Below are 13,067 nucleotides of genomic sequence, written 5' to 3' on the forward strand. Positions count from 1 at the left end.
TGAATTACATTGCTTTATGAATGTTTGCAGATAGATTATATGTGTAAAGGGGAACCCAGCCTAAACGTGGGACACATTACGTGGTGCCTGTTGATTTGTGGTAAACTGTGGTTACGTTACATTACATTACAGGCATTTAGCAGGCGGTCTTATCCAGAGCTATTTACACAGCTGGATATATATATATATATATATATATATATATATATATATACACACACACACACACACAAGACCAGTTCCTTACCCACTACACTACACTACACTACACTGTGGTGGCTTTTGAGACGTCTTGAATATGAAGACAATTATGCATCATCTTTAATGATGATTTCAATGCAATAAGTACATTTCAAGCATATGTCAACTTGAGAATAGAAAACAGTATGAGTCATCAGACTCCATCTCGCAGTGACTGTCAGATGGATCCTGTGTTGAAGACTGATGGATGGGGGCAGGACTGACTCAATGCCTTATGTATTTATATCAGATCAAGGGGTTTTCCACACAGGGGCAAACCTACACCACACTGTCGTCCTCTCCACTATTGGCCACAGCATTATTTCCATCATAGAAACATAAAACTGTCATTCATATATATGACGCAAAGTTTTCTTCAGCATGTCCTCTTTCGACCACGTGTCTTCAATGAGATGTAAATACATCCAAATAGTTTTTATTTGTTTGGGAAATATAAAATTTTTGTCCAGTAGTTTTAAAGAATATATGTTGTTGACTGAATAATTTTTTTTTAAAAATCCACTTCAAATGCAAAACTACATTTTTGAAGTTACAGCGCCGCCCATAGGTAGATTATTAATAAAACGGTTTGCCCAAGAGAATGTAGGGGAGGGATGTAAAATTGCAGCCGCTTCAAACGTCATCGTCCCTGATTCCCCACACCCTGCGTATCTATCCCCAACCCAGACACGCGCCGTGAGTGCAGGAGGTGATGTAGAGATGGTGGCAGAATTCTGCGACCATGTCACAAGGTATTTATATTTATTTTTACAACGTAACATTTAAAACGAACGGCGACTCATGCTTTTGGTTTTCTATAAATACTTATTGACTTGCGTTTATTAAATATTTAAGAGCGACCATTTTGACACTTGAAATTCAAATGAATGGTATGTATGAATTAAATAATATTTTAATAAACCATACTAGTTGAGCATTTCTCCCACTTCGTCGAAGCAAGAGGAGTAATTCACGTGGGCATCTGATAACGTTAGAAACGCTCCGAGTATTTTCCAGTTAGTTTTCCTCGGAGGGGAATCTCGTATCGTAAAGCAAAGACAGATGTGTGTACAAATTACAGCGCATTCCTTTATGGGCGAGTATCTCGGAGAAAGTGCGGTCATGCTGGTCCGCGTCGACAGCAAGCGCGGACTTCTTTTTAGTCTGAATGAAGTTTAAGAGGCACGTCATATAGAAGGGGACCTCGGCAGAATCGGACTACGACCAACTTCACTGGGTAGATATAATCAAGGACTTAAATGCAAGAAGCTTCGCACTGGACTTGCTTCGTAACCTAGGACTTCATATATCCCCCTTTTCAGAGAAAATCCTAAGCCAACAGAGTGCGATATTTCTGTTCTATCACTGGACATAACACGAATTTTTCTTCGTTGAACACCCAACTATTGACTCTGTGCAGCATTGTCCCTACGGCGCGCGCTTTATTTCTTGTTTGCAAATTTATGAACTCCTGCATGCTACTGCATTCCTTCCCCCGTCCGTCATTTAGTTGATGATAGGCGGCGAATTTCGGATGTATTCCTTTGTCCTGGCGTGATCTCTGGGTTTATAACTATGGCCACTTCGCGAGGACAGAAGGTTCCGAAGAGCGATAAGTTGGATGAGGCGCAGGCTTTGGCGAAGAGCTGCGCCGGGAGACCCGACTTTCTGCCGTGCGATGGACTGTCGATCTGCGCCACTCACAGCCACGGAAAGTGCTTCAAGCTGCACTGGTGCTGCCACTTAGGCTGGTGTCACTGTAAGTATGACTTCGGGTCCCGCTTTTCTGCGCAGGCACACGTATCCGACGTAAGTTAACGCCAAATGATGGTATAGTGTAAGAATATAGATAGGCCTAACACATAATAATTTAATAATATTGGTGCGTATCGATGTTTTAATGAACAAGCACAAAACTGTTTTATGTATGGTGCATGTAAGCAAGACCAAGAGTTAGCCTATATAGCAAATAGTAATAGTCTTTAAAATAAATTTTATTTAATTTCATTTTTGGCAAATCCTGTTGAAATGTTTCTGCGCAAACAGCTTTCTTAAATCTAACAGGACACAGTGTATGATCCGTTTTCTTTCTGTTCGCCTTGTGCCTACAGTCTAGTGGAAGTGATTGCAAAACCTCAAGTGCCCTTTTAATTTAACATTTGTGTAAATCTTATATGGATAAGTTAGTGAAACTGGGTAAAATCTGTACATATGCTGGCCTTTTTCTGTTAGAATAAATGAAATTGGCAAGTGACCCTTTCCAATACTGGCACCAAACCATGTGTAATAATGAATTGTTTACAGCACTATCTCATTATACAACCCAACAGTACTACTGTACTACTACAGCAGTACAGTCTATTCTATTAATATATCTTCGCAAAAGTCTAGGTGAGAGTCTCTTTGCAAAATATACCGACAGAGGGCACACATTGCGTTTGTTTTCTTGCAGTCACAGTTGGGCGTACATTTTTAATTTAAAACCCAATTTATTGCTTAGATACATCTCTCTGTTGAAAGATAAGTCAGCGAGCCAGACGGTGACTCCACGTTCCTCTGCCCGAAGGCGCGGCGCCTCGTTGCCGGGATTCTTTACGGCGCCGATGCCGGTTCCTGACTCCCCTGTGGTGAGCCTGAACCCACAGCGTCCAAAATAAGAGCGAACGCTCTCCTGTGTGTGGCCTTGGTGTTCACCCTGACACAGCCGCACCTCGGTGCCGAGAGGAAACATGGCGGAGTGGTGCCGGTTTGCACCTTTTGCGATGTAAGGCAAAGACCGCCGCGGGGTCTTCGCTACCTTCCAGCAGCTGGGTTTGGTACGGCGGGAACGTGGAGTGTTTTGCTTTGCCTCCTCTTCATGTGTTAGGAAAGCAAATGGCTTTTTTTTTGAGGGTTGCAATTAACCGCTAATTGTGTGATTAGTCTGTTGATTGTGCGAATCGAATGCCTATGGGGACCGTGCAAGGATATCGATTGTAATGCTCGTTTAAATTCCTGTGGGTCATGTGCTTTGGAAAAAAACGGTGACCCCAAGTATGGCAGAAGCTCAGTTAATGGCTCAAAGACCACAAGCTAACTCATAGGATGTGAACACCACTAACCCACTAACCTCTGACATAGGGGATTGTCTACTAGAGGCAGGAGACAGCGCGTATCTATCTGTCTGTCTGTCTGTCCAGCTAACGCAAAATGTTCTCACAGTGTTACTGGGATGTTTTGTCAGTGTCATAACATTGCCACTACATGGCAATAGCATCGCGAGAACGATGTGTGTTAGCTGGGATCTGTCACATCACAGCAGTCTGTATGGTGGTAATCTGGATAGTGACTAATGTTTATGGGGCGTTGTGGCCTACAACAGAGACGGGAGTGCTGTCTTAATTAACGAAGGACGCGACCCCGTGAAGTGCTCGGTTTTTCCTGTCTGTTTCAGGAAGTCGAGCGCCGCTGGTGAACACTTTGGCTCGGTACGATCGGGTTTGTCGGCTGACTCAGGATCAGTGAGCGGCAGCGTGAACCCCTCTCGCAGGCAAACTCCAGGGTCTGTTGTTTCTCTTCCCCCTGAGCGGTGCCCAGATTTTTCGGATGAGGCGAGCGAGAGTTCAGGCGTTCACTCTCGCCCCGCGTAGCTGGTCACGTGACAAGCTCAGCCTCGTTATAAGCCGATCCGGGGCGCTCTCTCATTCGGCCGAACAGCAGCATGACGCTTCGCCTCAAAGCGGAGACGCAACCCACACTGCAGACCCAGCAGGCAGCATTCCAACCGATGCTCGCACGTCAGTTATTTAGCTGTCAGTTCGAAAATACCGTGGTTTGTTGTGTGCGGTGCTGATGTGCAGTTTGCCGCGTGTATTTACCAGTAATGATAGCTTAGGAGGTTGCACACTACAGAACCTGAAGGTTATTGTTGCTAGTTGTTGCAGTGCGATCTGGGGCTTGAGCGATAAAACATATCGGTAAGTGCTGTGGCTGCCGGTGCGCTCTGCGAAATTATGGAATTTCACTGGTTGCCGAACGCGATCGCCCTAAAGCGTGTTTACTTTTTGCAACTGAAATTTGATTAAAATCTTCCTCGACGTATCTTATTTAAAGCAAGCAATAACACATATTCGCTTGAGATGGGTATCAGTTAATGGGCTGGGGAGAAAAAGCCTGTAACCCGATCGACACAGACTACCCACCAACCTTATCTGACATTTTCCCTGCATGTGGAACAGGAGCGGTTTTGCATCAATAAATGGGGAGATGGGGAGGTGGGGAGGTGGGGGGGTTGGGGTGGTTAGCTATGCTGAGACAGCAAGCGGGTGCAGGTCAGAGGTCAAGCCTGTCAGGAAATCCCCCTCGGCCATGTCTTTTCATCAAGTTCACATGCATTTTAGCCTGAAGCTAAGGTCATGACCTGGAGCGTCCTGTCCGGAAAGGGGGGGGGGGGGGGTTCAGAAGTGAGAACCCGCTCAAGGCCCCCCCCACCCCCAACGGTGCGTGCTGATGTGCGCGAGGAGCTAATAACAGCATCTTCTGTCCCCCCGCCGTGAGGTTCGTCTGTGTAAGATAACTAATACACAGTGTGACATATGTGGAACAAGGATCCAGTATAATTATGTAGTTGTGAGTGTCTGTTGGTGCTAGTTACTGTTGACAGTGGCCATGCGTCCTTCCCGTAGGGAGTGTGTGTCCATGTGCCCTTAAGACAGATGTGCTGTAGATGTCCAGTGAGTCCTTTATACCAAATGCTCGGGCGCTAACATGTGTCCCATTTTTAAACCAGAAAAACAAGCCATTTTTACCTTCATAATTAAAAAGTGAAACAGAATTACTTGCAATCCGCCAGCTAAGATATAGCACTTCTGCACCAGAGAACAGTGCAGCTGAGGTGACATACATTACACTCACACACACAGACACACATGCACATACACACACACATGCACACACGCACGCAAACTTGAATACACAAGTACTATACAAATTAAAATATCAAGTTGAATACAAATTGCATTTTTGCTTTCCAAAATAATAGTCTGAATGTCCTATGCTTTCTACTGTCATGCTCAGTTCTTTCTGTTTGTCTGACAGTCTGGTAGGCTTTTTTTTGAATGCCAGAACATTCACATCTTTCCAGGGCTCGGAAAGTCCATCATAAACGTTCTAAATTTATCTACGCTGTGGTGTCACCTGGGTTTATAGAGGTCTATTCTGGCTCTTTTTTTCCGTGCACAACCAGGAGCTAATTGTGTGACCACAGTCAGTACAGGAGACGAGCCCGCATGGTCCCGGACTGGACGCCGCCCTGTAACTGGTGAAGCCACAGCTTTGCTATACCCGTTTCTCCGCGGGTCTGGTTTGGTCTTGAGTCGACATGGTTTTCAGTTTCTAAATTTGTGCTTTTTGCTCAGCGGCCTGGTAGAAGAGCCAGATGAAAATGCATTTGAGAGCTGAGGCAGCTCTCCAGACCTTTCACGGCGTGCGCTCTGCCGGTCCTAAGCGCTGAGCAATTATTGATGCCCACACTGAGAGTGCCTCTGAAACCGCACACTTTAAGCTCTGGGAAGCGGCCCCCCTAAGCGAGGAACGCCCAAAACAATATCGGTTTCAGGCCCCGGAATAGAACGCCTGATGTCTAAAGCTGGCACGACGGGCTGGTGCTCATAAAAAAAACTGTTTGCGATAAAATAAAAAAATGCATCTTTCTCCCTCCCAGCTAATCTCCAACTTGGCTTCGCACCACTGTAATATACGGAGAGGAAGAAGTAATGAATGTCTGTGGACTGTAACACGTTTATAATTAAGGACTGCATTCTGGAATGCGGAATCTAAACTTTGGAACACGTTTGCTTAATGTTTGCAGTACGGCTGCTCATAAGAAGCACCGCGGAGTGGATGTTGGTGTGCGAGTCTGTTTACTAAGCGCTTGTCATGGTATTTGCATGTATTGAACTTCAGATCGCTGGATTTGAGTCAGACTGTTCCTCAGCATTTGCGCCTATGCAACTGCAAAGCTGCCCTGACGAACACATTACATTACATTACATTACAGGCATTTAGCAGACGCTCTTATCCAGAGCGACTTACACAACTTTTTACATAGCATTTTACATTGTATCCATTTATACAGCTGGATATATATACTGAAGCAATGCAGGTTAAGTACCTTGCTCAAGGGTACAACGGCAGTGTCCTTACCCGGGAATTGAACCGGCGACCTTCCGGTTACAAGCCCAGTTCCTTACCCACTGTGCCACACTCCGTCCACGTGCCACGTGCCACTGTGCCACACTCCGAACACGTAAGGATTAGTGGATTAATGTGAATCACGGCCCAATGAGGTCTAATGAGATTCTTTAGAACTGGAGGCCCCTGCTTGAGCAACGGCTGAGCGTCTCGGGACAAGCGTGACTGTGCCGTCTGAGAGTCAGCAGCGAACTCAGTGTCGGGTGAGAGAGCAAGTTAATCAACCCACGCTACGGTCCTAAAACGTGCAGATTTACTCTGACGGGACGACAGGCCAAATGCCCCAGCAATAAACACGTGCGTGTGTGCTATAGAACGAATGTTTCTGTACTTGTTGTCATGTCAGTCATGTGTCTATTCAACACATTGGAATGTCTGCATTTTAAACAATTTCTCAGCTTCTTTTAGTCATTAACTAGATTAACACTAGAGATTTACATTATCGGTACTTACACTGTTAAAGGTGACCAAGCCAAAGCCATGTACCCCATTTACGATGGCCTCCACACTGAACCTCGGCTCACTAGAAAATTAGATGGTTTGCAGTCTTTTTTTCACCCACATAATCAGATCAAGAGTTTGTGCAGTTTTTCCACAAATTTGTGTCCTTTGCATTTGAATCACCAGCACCAGCTCTTGTATTAGAACCTTTTGCACTTCTTGTTCGTGATCAGCCAGTAGATGTTTGCCTGAAGTTTTCTGAATTTATCTTGGGGGCTCTGAGAGTAGCTGAATCCCGAATATTATTGGCCTTTTCTAAAGCAATGTGACGGACAGCTTTGGCCATACCCTGCCACCTCCATCCCGACGTCAGTCGGTTGGTTTTAGTTCTGTGCTTTGAAATGTTTTTGTTTTGCAGGGGAGAGCTTAAAATAAACAGAAATGGATAGAACTGAACAGCGTGTAGTGATTTTGCATGCAGCTGGTGAGAGAGGCATCCAACCCTGCTCATTAGAGCTAATTAGTCGAGCGTTGTGTCATCATTAATATGTCATGTGTGATAAGAGCCACATTGCACACTATTAGCCCACCTGGTTGGAATGTTTTTTTTCTCCTTAATGGACCTGGCCTACCACACCAGGTGAAATACTGTGAAGAATAGTTTTGAACATGCATTGTGGAGAGAGAGAGAGAGAGAGAGAGAGAGAGAGCATATTACAGCAAAATATGTCTGAATGTCATAAAATGAGAGACAGCGTGTGACAAAAACAAACATCATCACACAACACTACAGTATACACACGCATACTCTTTCACACACAACCACACACAGTTACATTCATTCAGAGATACAGTATATGCACACACACAAACAAATACATGAACACGCAGACATACATACATGTACATCTTGCCATGCTTTGGCAATACAAATGCACATTTTGTCATGCCAATAAAGCACTTGAATTGACAGAGAGAGAGAGAGAGAGAGAGGGAGGGAGGGAGGGAGGGAGAAAGAGAGACACCAGCTCTATTTATTTCTCGGAAAGGCACTGTGGAGCTTCTCCTCTGTTCAGTTCTGGATTAAAATAAAGGAGGGATAGATGAAGGGAATATAGATAAATAAAGCTGTCACTCTGCTGGCTCATTTACAATAGCCTCCATTAACAGCCAGTTAAGGTGACGGCTCTGCGGAAGGCGATGGTCAGCCACAGCTGCTTCAGAAATCAGGCGCTCCTGGGCGGCAGAACACACTTGTCCTTGTCTAATCCTGATAAATGACCGGGTCTGCTCCTTTCTCCAGGGGGTCAGCTCTGTCTTCATCTGCAGCGGCCACGGAACCAGCAAACCGTGTAATTACGGACCAGCTATCCGGCCTCTCTCCTCCTCCGCGAAGTCACCGTTCGCACGGCTGTTCTCACCACGCACTCCACAGCGTCCACTAAACGGACGTGATTAGAGCTCGTTTTATATCACATTTTAGGCATTTATCGGAGGATCATATCCAGACTGTCTTACACAGGTTGCATTTTTTTTTTTTAGCATGCAGTACATAAAAACGGATACTTAAGAGAAAGGAATGCAATTTATACAGTTGGGTGCGTTCTGGAGCGATTCGGGTTAAGTATTTTGCCCGGGGGGTGCAACAGCATTCCAACCTGAGAATTGAATCTGTGACCTCAGAAATGGCAGGGCCAGGTCCCAAATGCTACGCTGGCGCACAGAGCGCTGTAAATCAATCTCGAACATAATGTGTGAACTTTTACACGCTGAATCAGTCCATTGATCCAAACGATGGGTGTAGATGAAGTCAGGCCCGCAGGATGCTAGAGTCTTCCGGAATTACCGACGGGGATCGCAGCCAAGCAATCACTGGGCAGTGATTTGCAATTTTGTATAATGTGATAGACTCGGCCAGTGATGGCTACAAGTAATGAATTCTGTACGACTTGTAGCAGCTGGTACGCATGCAGCCTCTCACTTTTAGTGTATGTTATCTTTTCTAGCTGACATGACAAATAGCCCTTACCCACTACAGATCTTGAGCCGGACTGGCTTGAGCTGGAGCCAATTCTGGCTGACTGGGTCAAGCTGAATACATTTGTGTGCAGATTGACATGCTGGCTTGGACTGAATGCATATTATTAAACAAACACATATCACAACACCAGCTTGCGAATGTGAACACCTATCTCTAGTCGAGGTTGAAGTTGTCAGTTTGTGTAATCTTCATAAATATATAAAGGTTTTTACAAAGTTTTAAGATTTTTTAAACTTTTCTTCTTGTGGTATTATTTCAGTGTTAATTGCCTTTTTTCCCCCTAAGTCTTGGGACTTTAATAGATAAACTCATGAGTTTATCAGCAAGCAGGCCCAGCACTTAATTCCCAGTGTCCTGCTATGTGGAGATGTGACTTTGGTGTGAATTTCTGCAGTATAATGAGAGGTCACTGTGCGCAGAAGCTGCAGACCAGGTGCTGAGAGTGGAGCGAACTCACGCAGCTGTGTACGAAACGGGAGACAGGAAACGGAGCCTTCCCAGGGCATCCGGCTGCAATTCCCCATCCTCCTCTGCATCCTCTGCCAAGCAGTGGACGGATCATATTAAAAAAAAAAAAAAAAAATTGTGGAGAGATTGTAAAGAGATAAACTCAGTTTGCCACACAGCAGCAGCACTGCCATGCTGTATTATGCATGAGACAAAGCCTTGGAATATATATTTAGCATTTAAATCATGTTAATTGCTCCCCATATCTGAATCTTCTATTAGCTCTACTAATTGAATGTGTCTTTCACGCGCATTCATGCGTAACATTTTATTAAGATCGCAGTGTATAGAGCACACTATACATAACATATTGCAAACATGAACTGTGAACTTCTATTCCAGAGGTAATCTGCATTTTAATTATACGAAGCAGTAAATATTATAACTGTAAAGGATATACTCCTACGTGTATGTGTGTGTGTGTGTGTGTGTGTGTGTCACATGGGGGGAATTTTTTTTTTTTACTACAAACGGTAATACATTGGCCCCTAATGGTGTGCAGTGTGAACCCTTTCAGGAAGTTTGTGTAATGTTATTGAAATAGCAGACAGGTAACAGGGCTCATTAATCTTGGTGCTGCCGCCATGGTTTGGATGCTGTTCAGGACGCAGCGTAGGAGGCGTACACAATGACATTCAGCACAACTCCTCTGAGAGTACTGCGGGGATTCCAGTACAAATATTACTCCAATTAACGGCTCGGCATTCTGCTGCTGCTCGAGCTGAGAGGGAGGCTGAGGCGGCTGAGAACCTCATTCGCTGTGGAGACGACTGCGCATACAGATTCAGCGCTTCTGTGCACATGCTTTCTTCTCTTCAGATTCGAATGTTTGCATTGTTTCAGCTACTTCCTGCATCCCCCCCCCCCCTTTTACATAACCCCTGCACTTCTCCCCAAATTTGACTAGCCTACCGAAATAGCCTGAGTCAACAAATCTCAGATGTGGAACAGAAATAACAAAAACCAGGGCAAGCCAGTGTCTGTCCTCAACAAACTTTGATAGACCTCCCAAACAGTACATTCAGGTCATGCTAAGGTTACAAGGCTCCACCTATTGTGGTGGTTGATCACTGGTGTCTACCTCGAATGTCCACAAATATCATAATTAGCTATTGCATGGAGATCATGCACATTATAACATGGACAAGCCAGCAACCAAGGTCCCTCAATTTCTGTAATTATCCATTTTCCTCCACTACTTGTATAGATGTCTCATTCCAGTTGGCTGTTCCAGTTGCATTGGATTGTATTCCTTTTTACATATCAAGCCGCACAGAAAAATTTTAATGTATATTTTTACATTCAAGTAATAATGGCAGAAAATCGGCAGTTCAGCCGAAACACCATCTGTCAAGGCCGAAGATCTCCCTGAAGCTCAAGTCTTTAAATAACTCACATCGATGTATGTGCACTTGGTGAAGGTTTTGATGACTGTGATGACCGGGTACTGCCGTTTTTATTTCCTGAAAGGTACATCAGCCAAATTATTCCAGGAAAAGCCCGCCTGTGTGCCGTTAAACTGGCTGCAGCAGGAACGGAAAGTGATTATGGTATGACACCCTCACGGCTGAGATCGTGGACCTGTTGGTCTTGCTGAACAGCACAATATGAGTTAATACAACTTGTTTATTGTTGCCATGCCAACATAAAAGGCTTTTCACCGCCACCGGAGCTTAGCACTTGTAATCCAGCGACCGAGCCGACTTGCAATCAGTTACTGACGGTTTCATAGTTGAGGAGCCTTGCATTTTTTCACAGTGTGCGTTACATTACATGTATTTGCATTCGATCGGTAACGATGGAGATGACCACGTGACCACGGAGAGCTCTCGTGAATCTAGGTAACGGCGTTTACGCTGTCCTACCTGTCCAACCCCCCACTGCGGCATTATTTCTCTGGCCTTCCTTTACTTTCCCGTCGGAAGTTTAAAGGCTCCTGGGGTACCCTGAGGGTGTACATCAGTTTACATTATTCTCCTTCTCTTCTGTTCAAGAGTCTAAAGGTGAATTTTCTTTCAGTTAATTCTGAGGCAACGCAAAACGTTTTCAGAAAATTTCACTTTGTCAAGCCTTTGCCCTCTTGTTGTTGAAAAAAGTGTTTTCCTCCTGAAGGAGAAAAGTGGGAAATTTCACTGGAACTGTTGTAGCATTGATAGAAATTATGAACGTGAATGTAGGCCTACATGAATGTGTGCACGTATGTGTGTGCGTGTGTATGTGTGGATGTGTGTGTGTGTGCGTGTGTATGTGTTTTTAATGCAAGACATGAGTGTAAGGCGAATGAAAGAGGCGGCAGAAACGTAGAGCAGATTTATCCTGATACAAAGTGCAGAAGTTCTCCCTGCGGGCGGTTTGAGCTGCAAAGCACACATGAGAGTTATTGCAGCTCTGCCTCCTTTCCAGAGAGAACTTCCCGCAGCAGTGACTGGCATTAGAAAGCTGTTTGCGCAGTGCATCTGTGATCTCGGAGCAAGCAGAACGGCCTCATGGGAAACGCTGATGAGCTCATCGCCTCCCCCGTCATGCGGCTGTTCTCGGCGTTCGGCTGGCGGCTGCTTTGCCGTAGACCGCGTGCCGCGCTCTCCCGCTCTCGACCGCGCGTCGTAGCCGTGGACGAGAAAAAAAAACAACCTGTCTGTTCCCTCTTTCCCCGCGCAGGTAAATACGTGTACCAGCCCATGACCAGCGTGTGCCAGCTTCCCAGCACCCCGGTGCCCACCGCCCCCACCGAATACGCCGGCACCGTCGACCTGTCGATCTCCCTGACGGAGCGCTTCCTCAGGACCGCCCCCAGCTTCCGGCCGCCGCCCTGCCCGGAGTCGCCCAGGTACTGCGTCATCGCCGACCTCTTCGTCGACGACTACATCGTCAAGCGCGTCAACGGCAAGATGTGCTACGTGCAGCGGCCCCCGCCGGCCCTGCCCCCGGCCCCCCCGCCCCGGGTGCCACCCCCGCAGCACCCTCCGGGCCAGACCGCGAGGGGGGCACACTGTGGGTACAAGCAGACCCTGCCCGGGGACAAGGCCGGCGGACCCAAAATAGACCAGTGCGCCTCGCCGTCCAGCTCGGAGGACTCTGGCATCAATGCCCTGGGCCTGCACTATCTGGAGTCGTGCGACGAGGACTCCGAGGAAGAGGAGGACGACGAAGAGCTGAGCTCTGGCGGGGACTCCAGCCCCGGCAGCCTCTGGGACCAGGACGAGTGCTCGCTGCTGTCCCCCTCCAGGTCCACCGTGGAGATCATCGAAAAGATAGAAACGACTGTTTGATATCAGGGACCCCCACCCCACCCCACCACTCCCGCCCCCTCATGTTCCTCATGGGGGGTGAGTGATGGAGGATTCCCATTTCCTTACAGTTCTGTTGGTTTTTGAACAGAGCAAACTGGGGACCTGTACACAAAATAACAGGGTTGATTTATTTTTCTATAATTTATTTATTTTTTTGCGAAAAGCTGGTGAAATGTTTCTGAATCGTTGCCACTGGACTCCCTGAGGAAGTGTACCCCAGCTGTTTACTGCTTTCACTCAGGGGGCTGTTCTTTCCATGCCCCCCCCTACACTCCTCTGCACCCCCAGCATGGGCTCACTGACTGGGATGTCTAGCA

The 13,067-nt window shown here is 46.3% G+C and overlaps 1 protein-coding gene across 1 annotated transcript; it reads left to right on the forward strand.

Annotated features, from left to right (window-relative positions):
• The first annotated feature begins 915 nt into the window (after nt 1-915).
• On the forward strand, nt 916-12,757 carry LOC118213731 (UPF0524 protein C3orf70 homolog A-like). The gene is made up of 2 exons (XM_035392805.1): nt 916-1,999; nt 12,119-12,757. Exons 1-2 carry the CDS (start codon nt 1,816-1,818, stop codon nt 12,727-12,729), a joined length of 795 nt encoding a protein of 264 aa, XP_035248696.1. The 5' UTR covers nt 916-1,815; the 3' UTR covers nt 12,730-12,757.
• Nucleotides 12,758-13,067: the final 310 nt, after the last annotated feature.

The sequence above is a fragment of the Anguilla anguilla genome, chromosome 15 (assembly GCF_013347855.1).
Source record: "Anguilla anguilla isolate fAngAng1 chromosome 15, fAngAng1.pri, whole genome shotgun sequence".
Lineage (NCBI taxonomy): Eukaryota > Metazoa > Chordata > Actinopteri > Anguilliformes > Anguillidae > Anguilla > Anguilla anguilla.